General features: G+C 36.2%; 3 protein-coding genes across 6 annotated transcripts in view; 2 read left to right on the top strand and 1 right to left on the bottom strand.

Annotated features, from left to right (window-relative positions):
• Positions 1 to 5616: 5616 nt before the first annotated feature.
• itprid1 (ITPR interacting domain containing 1) lies at positions 5617 to 17371 on the top strand. Of its 3 annotated transcripts, none has more exons than XM_027148742.2 (18): positions 5617 to 5886; positions 7122 to 7262; positions 7351 to 7464; positions 7701 to 7746; positions 7985 to 8022; positions 8661 to 8717; positions 10243 to 10276; positions 10953 to 11033; positions 11118 to 11320; positions 11490 to 11965; positions 12376 to 12436; positions 12634 to 12755; positions 12898 to 13899; positions 14335 to 14462; positions 15319 to 15430; positions 16082 to 16291; positions 16380 to 16421; positions 16664 to 17371. In XM_027148742.2, the coding sequence occupies exons 3-17, from the start codon at positions 7353 to 7355 to the stop codon at positions 16416 to 16418; spliced, it is 2721 nt and encodes a 906-aa protein (XP_027004543.2). In that variant the 5' UTR covers positions 5617 to 5886; positions 7122 to 7262; positions 7351 to 7352; the 3' UTR covers positions 16419 to 16421; positions 16664 to 17371. The 3 variants fall into 3 exon arrangements, with proteins under 3 accessions (XP_027004543.2, XP_027004547.2, XP_047666620.1); XM_027148746.2 differs by having other exon boundaries at positions 7122 to 7198; XM_047810664.1 differs by lacking the exons at positions 5617 to 5886; positions 7122 to 7262; positions 7351 to 7464; ... (1 more) ...; positions 7985 to 8022; positions 8661 to 8717 and adding an exon at positions 8767 to 9231.
• An 852-nt stretch (positions 17372 to 18223) lies between these two features.
• ppp1r17 (protein phosphatase 1 regulatory subunit 17) lies at positions 18224 to 19647 on the top strand. Its single transcript, XM_047810665.1, has 4 exons — positions 18224 to 18294; positions 18711 to 18789; positions 19119 to 19244; positions 19359 to 19647. The coding sequence occupies exons 2-4, from the start codon at positions 18720 to 18722 to the stop codon at positions 19427 to 19429; spliced, it is 267 nt and encodes an 88-aa protein (XP_047666621.1). The 5' UTR covers positions 18224 to 18294; positions 18711 to 18719; the 3' UTR covers positions 19430 to 19647.
• Positions 19648 to 19742: 95 nt separating this feature from the next.
• pde1ca (phosphodiesterase 1C, calmodulin-dependent a) overlaps positions 19743 to 19973 on the bottom strand; it is a 60443-nt gene continuing 60212 nt past the window's right edge. The window contains exon 15 of one of the 2 annotated variants that reach the window (XM_047811583.1): positions 19743 to 19964. In XM_047811583.1, coding sequence (XP_047667539.1) covers positions 19807 to 19964 — 158 coding nt within the window. In that variant the 3' untranslated portion in view covers positions 19743 to 19806. The remainder of the gene's footprint in view (positions 19965 to 19973) is intronic. The other variant, XM_027149549.2, reaches the window with a different exon arrangement.

Genomic DNA, 19973 nt, shown 5'->3' on the forward strand with positions numbered 1-19973 from the left:
TGTCAACAAAGACTAAAAAGAATCATTTATTAGACATAATTCTCTGTATTATGCAATTGTTGTCACTGAGGTTATGATGAAGTTTGTTATACTGTGTGTATTTTGCAGTGAGTTATTAACAAATGTATTAATGCATGAGTCAGTTAGATCAAGTTAACTTAGGCTAACTTATTCAAAATCTTTGAACTCCTTAAATTCTGATCTTATTATTTAGATCTTCATACCAAATTCTAATGTTTAAGTATTATTCAACAACTTTTATTAAATACAAAGAAACTAATGAAAAACAATTATAGTTTTGACAGTGAGATATTTAAGCCCTTCAAGTGGGTTACACTGCATTTAGTAACACGTAACTTGCCTCATGTGTCTTCTTATATGGTTGTTTTTTTGTGGTCTTACACAGCACAGATGCACATCAGACAGACAAAGACACACACACACACACACACACACACACACACACACACACACACACACACACACACACACACACACACACACACACACACACAAACAATAACAATAACAGCAACATAAATTGTTGCCCTCCACCCTCTCATGCCTCAGCTGGTGACGGGCTTTCTGGTCCAGTACACACACCAACATCTGATGAGTCAAACTTCCTATTTCAGACTAATCACTTGACTGCACTAATTGCAAATGCAAATATGCAAATTCATATTAATTAATTACTCTGTTAATTAGTTCTCTGGTCTTTTTGGGCAATAAATCACGGTGCGGGAGAAAGGAGAAACTGCAGGCCCGGCCTATTTCGCATAAAAAATTTAGCAAGCACACTTAGAAATAGACTCTGCCTGCTGCCAAAAAAAGAATAGAGAAAAGCTCCCTAAAAGCGATACGTGGAGTTGACGCCTGCTCCCCAGCATCACAGGCCACAGACCCAGCAGACAAAATGAGAAGAAATGGGGCTTTCACAGGGAGAGCACATGTATCAGACACGCTGTCTGCCAGTGATTTAATTAACACATTATCAACTTTTAAGACAGAGGGATACCAGGCCCAGGATGCAAATGAAGGTAGTGATGTTCACACATCAAGTGGCATGCGCACACACACACACACATACACATGAACACACACATGCACACATGCAAAGCAGACGCTCATTGAGATTAGCTCTGCTAAAGATGGCCTTTTGAGAATCTCAGCTGCCTGCTTAGCCATGACACCAACTGGATAGTGAAGGGACCTACTGCAGAGGAAGGCTTTTATCTGCAGGTGGGATGTGTATCATATTATATTCCACTTGCATACTGAAAACATATTTGTAGTTTTAATCAGGGAGAATATCAGGGAATATAATTTGTCATGTTTCTAGAATTGGAGAGAAAAGACCTGTATTAGAGATTTTTATTAGTTAATGCATTTGCAAGTCATTAATGTTTTTCAATGTTATGTGAGTAAACTCCGGCATGATGTTGTTCTATCGATAAAATATAATAAAATCAAATAAAATCAACCCAGACAGGTACAGAGGTGTATGGCTGTCACTGTGTTAATGGTTAGACAGTGTGGCACATGAATAATGCACGTATTTAAAAATGCATAAGGTTAATATCTCAGAGGTGCAGGAGGAATGGCAGCCGTGGAAACTGTTGCTTTAAAATATCATATTTTCCAAAGGAATTTGTCCTCTCAATGAACCAGCTAGAGATTCTTTGAAATCAGAGATAAATCATTCCTCTTGTTAATGTGATCTACTGTTCTTATCATTCTGATTATGAATATAATTTGAGGCATAATTATAAGGTAATAATGTATAATTCTATTATATTGAAAGATTTGAAGTTTCCTTGACACGAGGGAATATGATTAGCTAAAAAAACAAGTTACAACAAATTATTCATTTGATTTAGTTAATATTAGTTAGATATATTAGCCAGTATATTGCAGAAAATATATTATAAAAATAGAAAAACTGAGTGAATTTTCATATTTATATTTTCACATGAATATGAACTTTGTATATTGAAATTATGTACATAACACATTAAATGATAAAATAATATCTGTGGTGTTTTTAATTAATAAACATTTTTCCTATGTTATTTTTTTCTTTTAATTGACAATTGTAGTAAGATTTGCCTAAAAACATATAATCCTAACATTATGGGACACAGTTTTGAAATGTAAATAAATAAATCAATAATCAGATAATCAATAATAAATCCATAATCAGTCATTTCAAATGTTTTTAAAGGTAAATATCACTCATGACTGGTTTAGGACCAAGAAAACACGCTGGCAAATATTTAACTGTATAAACCTATCAATTTTATAGTACTAACATTTATAATACAGGGCAGACAAGTAAGATTGTATTTGTGTGGGCATGAGGGATGTTGCCAGGAATGTTGAATTGAGTGTTGCTGATATCAGGCGTGTGCCAGATCTGTCCATCAGGAATCGCTTTGTTCCCGGCCTTTGGCTGCTGGCAGTCCTGCAGGAGTGTTTATATGCAAGAGCACAGCATATCTCCTGTACTGTTGTCAGGTGACTTCATGTGGTCACATGTTGCTTTGAATAGGAAGGTCAATTTGATGCCTGTACATCTTATATATAGAAAAACTGATTGCATGAAAATTTGGGGATGGAAAATACTCAAATACATTTTGTGAATAGAGGATATAATGATAAAAGAAATATAAATATTTTTTAATGCTGTGACTACTAAAATTGCAAGATAAATTATTTTTATTATTATTGTTTGTTTGTTTGTTTATTTATTTATTTAAATAATTAATTTAAAATTGATTTATATTGTATAACTATGACATCTGAAGTGTAGCAACCATGATGTCCTAGATGTTGTGTTCTGTCTCAGTAATGTGAGAATATTATGACTTGGTGTGGCCCCAGCTGGTTCTTTGAATGCCATTTCATCATTTGCCATCAGACGCTTTCCCAAGCTTATCTAATTGTCTAAACTGGAATGGCACCCCATTGCACAGAGAGCACAACAAATATTACTTTGGATGGAATCCTATTTTACTCTTTCGCTGTGACTTATTATACACTACTAAATAGAAAGTGAGAATGAGAAAAGCGCTTGAGGCATAACTCTTAACATGTGAGAGCATCATGTCTGGACACCTCTTTACCCACTGCCTTACTCCTTGCTTGATTCTTACATCCCTATTTTAGTGACAGCTGTCCTATTTCGATGGAGGTATTATATTAAGCCTTTGGCAGCTAATAGTCTTGCTGTCTAATTGTGTTTGCTAATGATCCATGTGGAAATTGAGTAGTTTTGAGAAAGAAAGTGGATCAAATGCAAATGATACAGCTCACTCAAACCCAAATTCAAACACAAATCTGTGTATGTGCTTTAATATAAATTCTAAAGATATTTCTATTATGTATTTCTTTTCTACATTTACTTTGTGTTTAGTGCACAATTGATCAAGCATACATGCATACACACACACACACACACACACACACACACACACACACACACACACACACACACACACACACACACACACACACACACACACACACACACACACACACACACACACACACACACTGTTTTATTCCCATTTGTTCTATTTAGCGTTGCTCATACATTGTTCCACTTGTGTACCAAACCATCTGGCTGTAGTAATCTCTTCCTTGATGTAACTAATTTAACCTCTGCTGGTACCACTGTTTGGAGATTTGTGCTAGAGTGGTATTGGAACGCATGGCCACTGCTAGACCCTCAGGAACAGGCCTAAATGTCCTTGGTTTCAGCAGGCAGCTGTCCCCACTTAAGCCCTAATTTCATCTCCACTCTCCTTCTCTCTGTGGGTCCTGTGAATTCAGTGGAAAACAAGGCTCTGGCAATGTAGCTCCCAGCCTGCCCACTGATGGCTTGGTTAATCTACTCGTCCATAGCAGACTCCAATAAAAGGATACAGCACATCTTAGCAGATCTTAGACAGATATTTACAGGGTACCTATAGATACAGAGATCACAATTGTTATTTAAGGCAGCTGAGACTCTCAAGGATGGAAACATATTCATTTTGAAGACTCTGTTGGCTTGTGTGTGATCATGCCCATTGTGACATGTGTATAGTACCTACAATATATTGTACAAAGAAAGTTACATAATAGTCACATTGCCGTTGCAGTGTATTTGTTATTGCCTCTACTGAAATTTTGGCCTGCTTCTCTTCACAGCCAATCTGATGGCCCCATCTGGTCAGCCTGGTTGGGGTCTGGATTAGTCATGGTCTGGACCCTGTGACCACCCAACAGCCTCGCCAGGCTCTGTGCATGCCACCCACAGACAGGCTGTAGCCAGTCCTGTCCAAAACCAGCGAGAACACAGTGCGCTCAAAACTGCCACCACCTTCTTATTGCACAGATCCTTGACAATTGGGCACAAATGGGCTTCAATCCCACACATACTGTAGTCACACATGATATGGACTCAAGATATGAAATAGACATATCGATTTGGAAAAAAAAAAAAAAAACACTACAAGAATACGTATGTGCTGGTAAAAAAAAAGTAAATGCAAAAAAGTAACCTGCATATATAGAAAATTGTGTGTATCTTTTATAAATTACACAAGTGAATTATTTGAATGAACAGAAAATGTCAAATATAGAGAAAAACGTTTAAATCCCAGGCCTTTTTTACACAGTAAGGCTCTCTCTCCCAAAGCTTAATGCCTTTAGACAAAGCTTGGTGTGGAAGCTGGAGTAACTGTAACAGATGTTGAATGATTAAATTAGCAGTTGCTGGCTGTTCAAATATTCATGTCGCGTCAAGAATGTGTACCATTATAAACAAATTCCAGCCAATGCTGCTTAATTATTCTGTGCTTTTGTTTTCTTCACATATGGTTTGAAGAGAGAGTGTACTTTATGTTAGATGCTGGTGTTATATATTATATTATTGAAATCTTATGATCTTACACCTGGCCTTAGATTGCAATACAGTGACAGTGAATTCTTGTTTTATATCTGAATGTAGGATATATTTTTGTTCAGAAAACTGGGTCCTAATAAACAGAAGGTTGGACTGTGGTTGGATGTCCTTTTCTCAAGGGCACAGCTGCACTTTAATCCCAGGTAAACATTTAGTCAAGAAAAGGTACTAAACTGTCTATTTTATTGTTGCTGGGGTGGTACCAGAAATAGGTGATACCTGATCTTTTTTTATTTTTATGTTTAAATCATTTTACCTTCAACATATATAAGTTTTTAGCTAGGACAGCACTAATGTTGTACTGTTGTACTGTATATTTAACGATCCAACTGGGTACAACTGTGGTCCCCTAAATTTGTACATATATATATATATATATATATATATATATATATATATATATATATATATATATATATATATATATATATATATATATATATATGTGTGTGTGTGTGTGTGTGTGTGTGTGTGTGTGTGTGTGTGTGTGTGTGTGTGTGTGTGTGTGTGTGAGGTTTTTCAAATCCATTTCCCAGTGGTCTTTTATTGCCATCTGCTGTCACAAACCGGCACAACAACGCGCATCATATTTCCCGAAATACCTTCATTTTGTTCTACAGCCTGGTCACGAAAAAAGTAATTACATTATTTAACATTTTCACACCCTGGGTATGAATGATGGCAAACCAGAGACATCTCTAAATCACACATTATGATCCTGTTTTGTTTTTTCTTTTGCCTAGAAGTTTCTTTTGTGCCATAAATAAGCGCGCGCGCTCGTCTAATGACGTCTTTGGTTAGTTATTTGAATAAAGTTCTGACATGTGGGCACGAGACCAAATTAGACAACCTGAAGCCGGAAGTCAAATAACCGTAACATAAACCTATAGGCTTTAACGCAGACCTGCAGGAGAAATATATGGATACGAGTTAAGGTGAGTTAACGTTGTCCTGGAATCTTTACCAGAGTGAGAATGTTGTCTGTCAACAGTAGTTCGGCTTAGTCAAGCTGAAAGGAAAAGGATAAAAGAATTACAACGTTTTAGTCGTAAATGTAGTAAATACACGTTATGTCTATTTAATGTGCGCCAATGTCTCCTCGACACTGATAAATAAAGACTGCTGAAGCTTAAATCACGTGGAAACTTTAAAGCAATGTGTTGAATTTAAACTGTTACTAAATACATCAACCTGCTTTATGACCTAATAATACTGTAGGTGACCGACACAGTGCTAATATACAGAAATATATTATTATTACTTTGGCTTATTATTGTTACTGATCTGTTTATTTCTTTCATGTGTTGTAACTCATCGTGTATTATTATTATTATTATTATTATTATTATTATTATTATTATTATTATTATTATTATTATTATAAACCTTTTCATAGACATCAATGGTTTAGATAATCAGAAGGAGGCATTTTAATGAACATAGGCATGTTTAGTATTTGATAATATATGATTTTATATACTGTATATGATGCTATTTTATAATGTATGTTTAACTGTAACTACTGCTTTAACAATGCGATTTCAATTGGAATCAATAAAGTCTCTATCTATCTATCTATCTATCTATCTATCTATCTATCTATCTATCTATCTATCTATCTATCTATCTATCTATCTATCTATCTATCTGTCTGTCTGTCTGTCTCTATACACCTTGACCTTGGCATTTTAATGATCAGGTTGGATAGTAACTGTTAAGGCCATAACATGGGATTTACATCATTTTCATAATCATCAATCACTTTAGGAAGCCCTTGTACCTTTAGATGGAGACACTGGCATCCTGGAAGAGATCACACCCATAAGGGTGGCAATATGCCATTTTTTTCAAAGGAAAAAAGTGACCAGTCAGATATACTTTACTGTTTCACGGTGAATCTTTTCCTCTAAGGAACAGGTGCCCAAACCCGGTCCTGGAGTATCCTACATGCTGCGCATGTATTGTTTTGGGGTTTTTTTGTGCTGAAAAGCTTACTTCCAACCAGGAAGGTTTGCTACTTAGTTCATTAAGGTGTGTTGTTATTATGTAAATTGTATATGTAATATTATAATTATGCGAATGGGTGTTACTGCTATACTCTAAGTCGAAATCTTTGTAGCATAAAGGTAAAATTATATGGAACGATAATTTATATTTCTGTTCTGGCCAGTGTTTTCTGCAGAAGAATCTCCAGGTACGCCACTCAGTCCTGGTAAACATTGCGGCAGGAAACTACAACCATACTAAGTAAGAAGGAAAGGCTGGTTTGTGACCTGGACTCAATCACTCTGTGTTTACCCATCATTTTGGGGTTGGTTGCAAGTTGTTTGCTGGATTACAAACACCATCTTTTGTTATAAGGTTTTTAACATGTAATGAGTTTGATTTTGTGACTACAGAAATGGATGCTGATCATGTGGATGATAAAAGAGCAAGGCTACTGGCATCTAGATCCAGATGGAGTGAGATTGGTGGTGTAACAAGCACTCAGCCAATCACAAGGGCTGTTACAGGTAGGATGAAATAATGGCGGCTTGACAGACTTGGTGTAAAAAGCATTATATTTATTGTAATACCTTTGTAAATTATGAATGATGGGCATGGTACAGTAATAAACCAATTATTAAAGTGTCCTTACATAAAACAGAGTTAATCTAATAACTGTGTATACTGTATAATAAATGTAAACTGGGAGAGCGTTGAGTACAGTATTAGTATTTAGCTATTTTACTTTTCTGTTATTTTACAGAAAAGTATAATCAGGACAGCATTAATATGTGGAATATTCACATTAAGTAAGTACTGATTCACCTAATTGTTTTGAGTGACCAATGGCTAATTAAATCTTTTTAAATACAGTATAGTATGATTTTCTTGAAATTGTAAATGACTCATAATGTATCAGGTATTTTGTACAGTGTATCTGACTGTATCAGGTACTGACATAATGTATTACTTTTTACAAGTCTAAAATGTATTTGTGTAAGATGCACCATGGCTGTACTGTATTAAAATATTTTATAATTTTTTTAGTAAAGATGCTAAACAAATGAGTGTCCAGGAATATACAGGTAAGACAGACATTAAAAATGTTTTAACTGACTCCTCAGACATTTCTTAACAGTGTCTAAAGTGTTGTCTTGGAATGGGAATATATATATATATATATATATATATATATATATATATATATATATATATATATATATATATATATATATATATATATATCTGTAATATTTAGCCATCTTTGCTTAAAAGAACATTACAGATGGCGTGTTCGCATTTTCCCTTGGGAACTGATTCTAGCCATTTTAAGACGCCACTTAATGGGCAGTGGCTCTGCATGCCTGATCCAGTCAAACAACATGCAAAGCAGTCCTGGGCTGGAACAACTCTGGACTGGAAAGTTTTCACAGCAATTCAATCTATTGAGGATTATTGCCACTAAACACATATGAGATCAGTATAGTCAGTAGAAGTAATTATGTAATGTTTGGTAATGTGAGAGATAAAAAACAAACAAACAAACAAATAAACTATGCAACTGAAGAGGTAAGCTCATTGATTTCAAACCTGTTGCAGTTGAGCAGCTAAGCTAAGATGGGGTTGTACTTAAATTGATGACTTGGGGAGTCTCTGACTGTTAGTTTACACTGTAATTGATTTTGTATATGCTGTTAAATAAACAATGCCACTTTGCTTATAGCACAGGATCTGAAGGAGACTGGCATGTCTGAAGATAACGTAGCACTGTTTTCAAAAGGTAAACCCATTGCTCCATTTAAAATTTTTAAGGCTTTGAGGAAAGTTGAAATAAAAGTACTAGGCTGAAATAGGACATTTAGTTTTAAACATACCTTTGATTTATCACCAAAGTGCTCAAAGTTATTATTTCTATTCATTATTTTTGCTCTCATGCTCTGACACACACAGAGCAAACCTCATTCCGATCCTGGCTTATTTAGATTACAGCTAAATGTATTGGCACAACACTGGGGCATGTGGAATATGGAGGATTGGCTCAGGGATACAGCATTAAGCCTCTCTCTTTGCCCTGACTGGATGTTTAACTGTACCGAGGAACTCTGTTAGTTTGGCAAGAACTAGCACACTGTTCTTGTTTAAACACCATCATGGTGTGAGACACACCAGTACTCTGCTGTCTGTCACCTCTGTCTGAGTCAAGCATTTGGCTCTGTGTGTCTATGCAAGTAAAGAATCACCATAGCTGCTCTAGGTGCTCCTCATAAAATCGCACAACGAAGGGACATAATAAGGTAAGAAAGATGCAGGATGAAATTAACAGACTAAAGATATTTTCCTTCCTAGTAAACGTCAACAAGCCTCGCTCACAGGGATAGAACAGCTACAACTCGTACCAGCTCTGAAACCACAAATATGCCAACACCACTGAGATTTTGTAACAGCTAACCCAAAAAGCTACAGTATTGGCATCACTTTGATATGGCATTGTTTGTAAAGTGTCATTTGTGCTATTTAAGTGTTATTTATTGCAGTAGTTGCTGTGAATTATTCAGCAACTCAAAAAAAAAAAAAAAAGAATAGAAAAGGAATGCAGTTTTACGATTGAGTGACTGGGAGCATTTAGTTAAAATTTTGTGTTTTTGCGTAGTTGTGTTGCTTCTTGTTCAGATTAAATAGCACAAATTGTTTTCTTCTCTGTAACTAGCATTAATGGACTTGATTTCAATGCTACATACTATAGTTTGACGTTCCATGTGTATTTATCTGTTGAGATATATGTTTCAGATTTGTTAGGGCTGCATTTCCATTAACCAAAATGTGTACTGTGAAACTTTGTGCATCTTTCTGGCTTCTTTGTCTGCTATTAAACAAATCATTATTAATGGATCTGGACCAGTGGTTTTAAAATGGCAGTTAAGAAAATCATATGTCTTAGAAAGGGAAAGAAAACCCTGAATGGAACAGATTGTCAGTGCCCCACAGAATCAAACACAGCTAATGTTTTGGCAGAAGAAGAGGCGGCATAATAGGATAGGCCTGCATTAAAGATACTCTTATGAGAAGACACCGAGGCTCACTTTGTCCCTGACATAATGCCAAAGGGAGCAAGCTGAAGGAAAGTTCTTGATGGTGCAATGTAAGCATACAGCCAAATGAAAGTACCAAGAAGAGAACTCTTACCTAATATAGCTACTGTACTGCACTGCCATAATGTAAATGACACCAAACAGACACTGGGTTTCTTGGTTTGTTTTAATGTAGTTGAGGATAACAGTCTCTTTTTTTACCTGTTTCCCAAACAGAATGTGGTAAAAATACTGTGCAAGGATTTCTCAGGTAAGATTTTCTTTTCTCTTGTTTTCCTTTTAAGCAGAATATAAGTAGGAATGTGATAAAAGAAAATACTTGTTTTTTTTTTTGTTTTTTTTTTTTAAAAGTCTAGATAGCATGCATTTGACAGTTTCATTTCAACTTTTTTTCCCCCAAGGAATTATTTATTTATAGTACAGTGTATATATGCTTTACTCCTGGTCTGTTGTATTATTATTTATGTTTAATTTGTATTTGTTTCTCAATTTGTGAGTATGCTAAGAACTATACTGTAGAGATTTCTCTGCTTTAACACCTGACTGAATGGGGTTTAATGGGTGTGGCAGTTCAGGGAAAGCACTAAAATTAGTACAGCAGGTTTGCACTTTAAGCAGTACTGGGAGTCCCTGCTGTAGTGATGTCCCAGGATGTGACACATGAGCAAAAAGGGATGTGCCTAAAGGTCATGTGATGTTTGTGACGTTGGTATGAATTGGGACAGTGCCTTATATTTCCCATGCAAATGTACAGACTGCATTGGTTTGCATGAGGTTTGCTGGGAAAGATATGCGATGTGGAAAACAAGGTGGGATTGGAAACAGGATTTAGGGTTCCAATGTGTGGTGGTTTCAGGTGAGCACTAAGCACTTTCAGGTTTGGCCTAAATTTTCTGATGTATTACAATGGTCTGTTCACATATCAGTTCATATCCTGAAAGACCTCCTCTGACCTCTGCCTGGAACAGCTTGACATCAGGAATTACAGGTCATTCTGGACCACCAAGGTACCTTTCCTTCATTCACTTAGTCAAGTTTCTTGACTCTGGTGTATTTTACTATCCAAACTCTCAATCATGCTACTTTTCTAGTGCCATGGATGTCCTGAACCTCTGGCAGGATGATCCAGAGGAGTTGCTATTGGATCTGGGCTTTGGTGCTGAGGAGCCTGACATCACAGTGAAGATCCCAGCCCGTTTTATAAACCATCAGTCCCAGGCCCGTGGCATCAACCTCAAGGTCTTTTTGGAGGCTCAGCAGAACCGCATAGATATAGAGAATCCAGATGTCAGAAGTGAGCAATACTTAATCTTATTAGAGATTAGTTCATTTTGTTGTTTTTGTTGTCCTGCAGCAGAGTGAAATGTAGTCTGTTCATTTTCTGGATAACTGCCGTGTGATGAAGGCCAGATTCCTGGTGCCTGTTTGAATGCTGCTTAAAAATTTCTCTTCCTCATATGCAGATCGGTTTAGACAGATAGAGGTCCTACAGCAGGTCACTACAGCCTTCAATTCCTTGGTTGGAGGTGCCATTCCAGGTGCTCAGAAGCCTGTCGAACTCTCGGAAGAAGCCAGGGTGCGGAGGAAACGGGTTGGCATGCTCTTCCGGAATGCCTCCAAGAAGTCCCTTAGCCGACTGACCAAATACAGAGATGAGCAGCCACTCTCCCCTTCATTAGCAGGCCAACCATACAGTCCAGAGCTGCCTGGAGATCTTCCTATTGACAAAAGAATCCCTCTGAAACGTGGTAGTCTTAGTCCTCTAGTAGAGGAACAGACCTTAATCTCAGAAGGAGCTGAATCCACTGAGACTACGTCTATCTCTCAGTTTAAGAGCAGCAGTCCAAGGGCCGGTAAAGAACTGAAAAATGTTACGTCAGTCATCTCCTCTGCAAAAGCGGCCACAGGAATGCCAGCAGAGTCTTTCGAACTAGAAGAGGTAAAGTCTGTATTTTCATTTTTTATTGTATGATCCTATTTTACTCTTTTTTTGGGCTCCCTTGAAAATTTGTTTTATAATGACTCTGCTCCAGTTTCCCATCTAGCATCAATTATTAAGCCATTCGACAAAATGTTTTTCTCTTCCTAATCCGAAGTGTTTCCTAATCCTTATACCCCATGAACTGCATTTTATCAAGTCACCTGACTCAGCTTTTGAGCTAATTAACATGCCCTTGATGAAGTTCAAACATCCACCAAAAACACCCAAATTAGCCCATTAACAGGATTTCTGTTGTAAAGTGCCAGATTGTAACACATCATTAACAAAAGTATGTGAGGGTGATGAGATATTTATCAGAACGAATGCTAGAATTATCCTAATTAATTTTATTTCTTTTCTGTCTTCAGATTCAGAGCTTTGATGAGGGAAGCATAGGAGGAATCTGCACTGGCACTGCTGATCAGCCAGGTATGTGCACTGACCTTTTTGTAGTAGTTTTTATCAGGTCCATCCTTTGGTGAGGTAAAGTCTGCTTTGTGTTTATAGAAAAACGAATTCCTTGTGTTTATTTATGTTTAATGCTTTAATGTGGTGTTAAAAGAGGTCCACAGTATGAAATGGAGCAAGGGATCAACACTAACAAATGTTATTGTGATTTTCTGTAGGTAGTAACGTGCGGGCATACCTTACTCGAGTAAGGACAAATAGCTGTCAGTCTGACAGCAGTGGATTTTTGGAGGAACCTTTTGTTCCTGCTTACCCCAACCCTGGGCCTGAGCTTATGAAGGTAGGACTGACTACTGCAAATGCATTTGCAGCTATGGAAAAAAGAGGTCTGTTCCAGGAACAAACTATTTTTGCACAGTTCAAAAAGTTTTCTTATAATTAAATGGAAATATCTGTTCCATATCTTATTGTGTATGATACAGGTGCTGAATGCCATGTCAGGGGATAGTACAGAAAGCCCACAGAAGAGTATGGACCAAGAGATCCATCCTCCATATACCCAGGATCCTGATAAATTGCTGAAACAGACTGAATTCTCTTCAATGGACTCAAATATTAATGGAGAAATGGGACCAGCACATAATAGGATGATAATAAGTGTAGGTTACACTACGAAGAGCCACTTACAGGACACTGATAGAACAGATTATTTGGAGAATAAAAAAGTTTTGCAGAAAGACATTGTTGGCAACTGTGTGGGAGAAAGTACAATAATACAGGAAGACTCGCCAGGTCTACATGACAACAGTGCCAATGCTGTACAAAATACCACATTACAAAAGGATTCACCAGTTCTACATGACTATGGTGGCAGTTTTAATGAAAGTGAAAAATTTCTAAATAACTTAAGTCCATCTGGTGATGTGGTTGTGGACAGGGATTCACAGATGAAAATATGGAAATCAGATGTTTCTGTGTATAAAACAGATTCGTCTTCCACAGACCCAAAAGCAGGTACAGAAAACAATGTCCCATTCTCTACAATAGGATACTATGGTCGTTCTGTCTCAGTGCAAATGTGCTCGAGCTTGGCCTCCCAGAGTTCTTTGAGAGGCAGCATCAGCCACAACTCACCAGCAAGACACAGTCCTACCAGTGATTCTCACCTCAGAAGAGAGAGCAGGGATCAATTAGACTCAGATGTGGCTAATATCTCAGACAAGGCACGAAGCACAAACACTACTACAACAATGGAACACACATTATCCAAACCATGGCTTTCTCAAGAGACCTTCAAGGGACCATACTCTCTCGACAAAGCCCGGTCTTATGAGGAGGACACACGGTGGGAGGCAGCACTTTGGTCAGGAGTTCAGATCTGTGGCTCCTGTCGGCACAAACAGCGATGCTGCTGCCAGAATAAGATCAGCGAGAAACAGTATTCTGGAAGTACAGAACATCTAAACCCGACCTCTAGCCTCCCTGTGAGTCACTCATAACTCAATAATAGATAAAGTTCAAATTGGTAAAAATGTACATTTTTTCACTTTAGATAGATAGATAGATAGATAGATAGATAGATAGATAGATAGATAGCTAGATAGCTAGATAGATAGATAGATAGATAGATAGATAGATAGCTTTTACCATGGTGTTAAAATAAGCAAATTGTATGCTATGTTATACATCCAGAGTAAACTAGACACGGCCAAGTGTTGATTAAAAGGGTTAAGGGCTGGCTTTCATAAATGGAAAAGATTTTCATTTGAATAGCTTATTTGCATGTGTGATGCAAGGGAGTGGAGATTGTTGACCACTTCACCAATAAACACATTCAAACACATATTCGTTGCTAACACACAAAGAGCTGAGGACTCAAGTGGCTGACACATTGTACTGCTTTATCTTTGTTTCTGCAGTATTCCATGGATGAATTGATAAGCATGATGAGATGTATGTGGAAATTTCGGAAGATGTTGACCGAGCTCGAGGAGAGGCTTGAGGAGGAACAGGAGACTGTAAATAGTTCTTTCTCAGATGAACACAGGTTGGTCTGTATACTTTCTGCATTACAGTAATTGTCAATATTCTTATAGCCTTTTGTACTAGTGACATTAAATACAAGCATATGGAATTAAAAGGTTTTATTTAGGTAACAAGAAATATTGGGTGAGACAACAGGTATAATATATTCTTTTTATATTAGATGATAACATTCTTACCATTTTTTTTTGTTTCTTAATGTGAAATGCAATTAATAACAATATAATCAAGTTGTAATGTCTGTGAGAAATTAGAAATTTTACAAAAGGTTTCCTCTATTTGTCCTGATCCACTTATCTTTTTTGATCCACTTTTGATCCTATTTGTTATTAAAATTATAGACCATAGCAACAATGACCAAATAAGCTTTTTAGGCCTTTTTTTAAAAAATATTTCCTCCCCTTTATTGAATCAGCTCAATTCATGGGAATTACATAACACAATAATTAGAATGTTTTGGAGTCCTTGCTACTCAGTTTATAAATTGGTTGTTTGTTCTTCATACTGCCAGCTATTGTATATAGAGACTCTATACAGTATGTATGTTTATATGTCTCTGCCACTAGACAAGGGAGGCATTATGCTTAAGAGATTCTCATAAAATCAATATCTCCACAAGAAGTAGTTGAATGTTTGTAAGATTTATATGGGATTATCACTGTAATCAGGAAATAAAGCTAGTAATTATCGAATTTATACATACAGAGTCATGGTCACAGCAAAGGGCAAACAGGTCACCGACATCAGGATGTTACTGCTTATTTTCATGTTCAGGCACTGTTGACATTTTATAATTGTTCAAAAAAATATAGTTATCTAATATTGTCATTAGGTGTTGACCGTGTTTTTCTCTTTCACAGGGCAGAGTTGCAGGACATTCTGAAGCTGAGAACAGCTGTCAAGCAGGAATCTGAAATGCTAGAACAACAGCTCAGTGAGCTGGTTAAGGCTTATGACGACAACATGAAAATGGTATCCAGCTCTTTTTCATTAATCCAGCTTATTTTATCTTTAGATAATGACATATGAATATAAAATGGATGTAATAAGTATCTGTACCAGGAATGAATGGCTGGATTAGTAGCAGATCTCATTGAGGTTTTGTTAAAAGACATAACACACATCCTGCATGTGATGATAGGATACAGATTGTCTTAACGTATGCTGTCCATCATGCTGGTAGTGTCTCACATCGCTTGCCAACAGAAGCTTGAAAAGGGTTTTTTTCTTGTGAGGATGTACATGTCAGCTAAGTACTGGGTATCAACTTATATATTTGAGCTCTGTTGACAACACTGTATAAAGTGATGTGTATTATCAAACTGTATAAAAGTTTGTAGTAGACATCACTATGTAATTAGTCTCTGAGAATATATACTTGATTTTTCACATCGCATTTTAGAATCTTAACGCTCGAGGTTCAACACATCTGGCAGACTAGAGATTTTGTATATAAAGGTGTTATAAGAGCCACCTTTAAGAGAGCCTGATCATAAGAACAGAGATTTAACCGTGAATATACCATCTCCCCCAATTTATACATAATATAAATAAATACATAAAGGTTATTTATACTAACCTTTTAAATGTAATGCATTATTGTGCATTATTATTGTTTTGTAGAAAATGAGCAGACTTTTGGATGAGCAGTCCCACCTGTGCACTCAGCTGAGGTTTACACCGCAACCGGGACACATCTCCAAAAAAAGTGTGGCCATTCAGTGCACCTTGCTGACAGACAGCCCCGAGTCATGTCTATCTACACAACTCACAGATGACACAAGGCTAATTCAGAAGGCTGAGAAGTTGGACTTTGTAGGATTTATCAGAAGTGTATGTATTTACTTCCCTTTCCAAATCTTTAATATTATGAGTATTATTGAGCACTACAAATATTGTTTCATTGCTCTGTTTCTTCCAGTTAAAGGATGGATCCATCAACAATGATTCACTGGAGTAAGAAGTAAGTACTGTATCAGTAAAATAAAAGTAATACAGTAAAATAAATGCTTTGCTGTTTTGTGTTCAGTAAAATATTTGCAATTAGTTTGGCTTTAAATGAAACCATTTTAATAATTTTTGATTATTTTCATAATTTAACTTGAATAATTATTTGACATTTTAAAGGTTAAGGAAAATACTAAAGTCTGTTTTTGAGTAAACATGCTATAAAGATTGTTAGAGCTTTTTTATGTTCCTTTTCAGTTCTCCAACATCAAGGGGAGTGAAGAGGATAAATAAATCTTGATGTAGTATTTTGATGTGTTATTATATTTTTTCACTAAAATATTTTATAAGCTCAATATTTTTACTTAAATTCATTGAAAATATTTATGTATGTCTTGAATTCAAGACTAATAAAATCAGTCAATGTAAGAAATTTACAGACATCTATGGTGTTGTGGTATTGTAATAACATTTATTCATTTACATTTATACATTTAGCAGATGCTTTTATCCGAGTAAGTAACTTAAAAATAAGGAGATACAAGCAAACTGATATATGAAGCAGAGAACAATTGTTACGAATCCCACAAATACCAGCATCTCCATGTGTGTTTGATTTCTGTTCCTGTTCTGTGTTTGTTTACTTTGCTAATTGTCCCGTATGTGTCCTTAGTGAACTCACCTGTTTTTAGTTTTGTTTTTGTTCTTATTTATTTTGATACATGTATCTTGGCTGTTTCCTGTTCCCATTATGTTTAGTAGCAACCTAGCAAGAGTTTTGTTTTGCCAAGTTTATTGTGCTGAGTCTGTTCTGGTCCTGACCTCCTTCTTGCTTCTTGCACTGTTCTCATGGCCTGTATCTGCTCTTGAGCCCCAAAATAAAGACTTTCAAATGCTAGAGGAGCATAGTGCAAAGAATAGAGGTGTAAGATGCTCTTTATATTATTTTTTGATACATTTTGATACTTTCTTTATTTTTTTTAAATCAAGATGTATATTTTTATTATTAATTTATATTCTAAAATATTTTGGTGATAACATGTTTAAGTGAAAACATATATAGTGTATGTATAGTTTGAAAACACCAATAAAAATGATATGATGAAATGATGAATTTTCAGATGATTATTGTATGTTTGTTATGCAGGTTATAAGTGATTTTGTTTCAACGATTTCAAAACTTCACATTTATTATAAGATGATATTCAAACCCCCTTCAAACCTGCACAGACACACACTTCACTGAAGTGGAGTAAATACGGTTCACATCTCATCAGCAGTGACATCAAAGCTGTCACTGTGTTTCATACTCTACAAACACTGGTGCCACTTAGTCAATCACTGTGAAACATAGACATTATATTTATTTTCTCTAAGCTCTTATTATTGCTATTTTAATTCTTATCAAGGATGTATCATTTGATTATTTAATAATAATAATAATACTACTACTACTACTACTACTACTACTACTACTACTACTACTAATAATAATAATAATAATAATAATAATAATAATAATAATATGCAGATTATTAACTGGAGCTGCATACATCGATATCAAAATTTAATAATATAATTTTTTTTCTTTTTTCTTTCTATTTTTTCACCACACGTCTATCCGATCCCTTCTTCATTTATGGTATGCTCCCAGTACATCCTTCTCTTTATGAGTTAAAGGTCCACTCTGCTTAACATGTTGGAAAAATCATTAAAACTGTTGAAATAGGTTCATTAGAGACCCTTTGATGTTCATACATGGGGCATCATAAGATATTCAGTCGTCGTGACAACTGGCCCTAACAGAGTTTGCCCCTCCTCTTCGGTACATAAACCGTCTTCACTTTGATGTGAACTTCCACTCTTTGTATCTCTGCCTCAGCACTGGGGTAAGTGTCACATTATGCCCTCTTTAATTGGCACATATCTTTTCAAGATTTTTCTTTCTTTTTCAGAAAATACTACTATGATATGAGAATATGTTACATCATATGTTTTCTTTGGTCATTAAGCTTTTCTAAACAAACTAATCAATGTGTTTAGTGTTTTAATTACCAATTTGCATAGCAACTTGATTATATAACTATTCCGTTATTTTTTTTTCTACGTTGTGAAGAGATAGCATGTTTTTACGTAATAAACTGCATTAAGTTAGAATTACGCTGACCTTTTAATGTTTTAAATTTTGACTAAAAACCGCACTGCATTCAAAGTGTTGTATGTGCGAGTGCATGGTAGTGATTGTGGCCTAAATAATGGATGTGGGTGCAGTGAGAGAGTAAGCTGTTATCTGATATGTGAGCAGACTGCCAGCATGTCTACAGGCTGTGTGAGGTCACTCTCAAAGACAGCCGAGCACAGACTAAACAAGCAGGAACATCCCTGTAAGTAGCCCTAAATCTCTCTCTCTCTCTCTCTCTCTCTCTCTCTCTCTCTCTCTCTCTCTCTCTCTCTCTCTCTCTCTCTCTCTCTCTCTCTCTCTCTCTCTCTCTCTCTCTCTGTCCTACGTCTGCTTTTATTACTGAGTATTTTAGGAGAAATCTGAGCATTGTGAGGTTGATGCTAGAACAGGAGATGTATCAATTGAGAACAACAAAGGACATGACAGATGGTGTGCTGCTTCTCACACACAAACCCTTGTCTCTGGGTGTGGACGGAATTTTTGTCAAACTTCTGTATACTGTCCTTAAACACTCTTGCTGTGTCCATACAGATGAGAACACCGAGATGGACAGTCAGAAGGTCAGAAGCTCTGATGACAATCAGCAAGAAGAACTGGGACAAAAGAAACCACGCAGGAAAGACACGCCTGTGCTCAACTCCCCTCCTCTCATACCAGGTAGATGTCTGTTTGCTTGTTTTCATGATTCCATTTGTTAAAAAAATCATCTTCATTAATCTCTTACAGAATTGTAACAAATGTTCTGTAATGTGATGATTCTTTGTTCACCAGGGGTAAGATTAATGAAAGGAGAAACACGTCTGATTCACTTGGAAGATGAAGAAAAGGAGACAAAGAAGTAGCTGTATTTTTAGACTGTGAAAATGTTGCTGTTAATGTTACTGTGATTTGCTCTGTGTGTGTTAAAGTCTGAGACATGTATGTGGTTAATTTGATATTTCACATGTTTACATATTTCTGCAAACTTGTTTTATTGAACAGTTTTGTTTTATTCTGAATATTGTAACAAAAAGAATATTTGGTGGCCTAAATATTGTGTCTGGTTTGTACAATATATATGTAGTAGTAATAATAATAATAATAATAATAATAATAATAACAGTAATTGTTGTTATTATTATTATTATTATTATTATTATTATTATTATTATTATTATTATTATGGCTTTGTGAATATGGGAATGTAAAGAGTGTATGGTCCCTGCTGCTTGGTGGTTTGTCACCTCCCACGGCGAAGTGATATACACTGGAGATGCATGGCTCTGCTCCGGGCATCAGTGAGCTTGCTTTCTGCTCGATTCTCTCGGGGCAGTGAGTAGGAACTGGCACAATAGCTGGGCTTCTTAGAGAAGCGGATCAGGTACCGTGGCCTCTCACCTGCAAGAC

Source organism: Tachysurus fulvidraco, chromosome 3 (genome assembly GCF_022655615.1).
Source record: "Tachysurus fulvidraco isolate hzauxx_2018 chromosome 3, HZAU_PFXX_2.0, whole genome shotgun sequence".
Taxonomy (NCBI): Eukaryota; Metazoa; Chordata; class Actinopteri; order Siluriformes; family Bagridae; genus Tachysurus; species Tachysurus fulvidraco.

What these genes read in the sequence shown, in the direction of transcription:
- ppp1r17 (XM_047810665.1), top strand. Translation starts at nt 18,720, where the DNA reads ATGTCTACAGGCTGTGTGAGGTCACTCTCAAAGACAGCCGAGCACAGA. An exon ending in AAACAAGCAGGAACATCCCT is followed by an intron (nt 18,790 to 19,118) that starts GTAAGTAGCCCT and finishes GTGTCCATACAG; the next exon opens with ATGAGAACACCGAGATGGAC. An exon ending in CTCCCCTCCTCTCATACCAG is followed by an intron (nt 19,245 to 19,358) that starts GTAGATGTCTGT and finishes TTTGTTCACCAG; the next exon opens with GGGTAAGATTAATGAAAGGA.
- itprid1 (XM_027148742.2), top strand. Translation starts at nt 7,353, where the DNA reads ATGGATGCTGATCATGTGGATGATAAAAGAGCAAGGCTACTGGCATCT. An exon ending in ACCCGACCTCTAGCCTCCCT is followed by an intron (nt 13,900 to 14,334) that starts GTGAGTCACTCA and finishes TTGTTTCTGCAG; the next exon opens with TATTCCATGGATGAATTGAT. An exon ending in ATGACGACAACATGAAAATG is followed by an intron (nt 15,431 to 16,081) that starts GTATCCAGCTCT and finishes ATTGTTTTGTAG; the next exon opens with AAAATGAGCAGACTTTTGGA.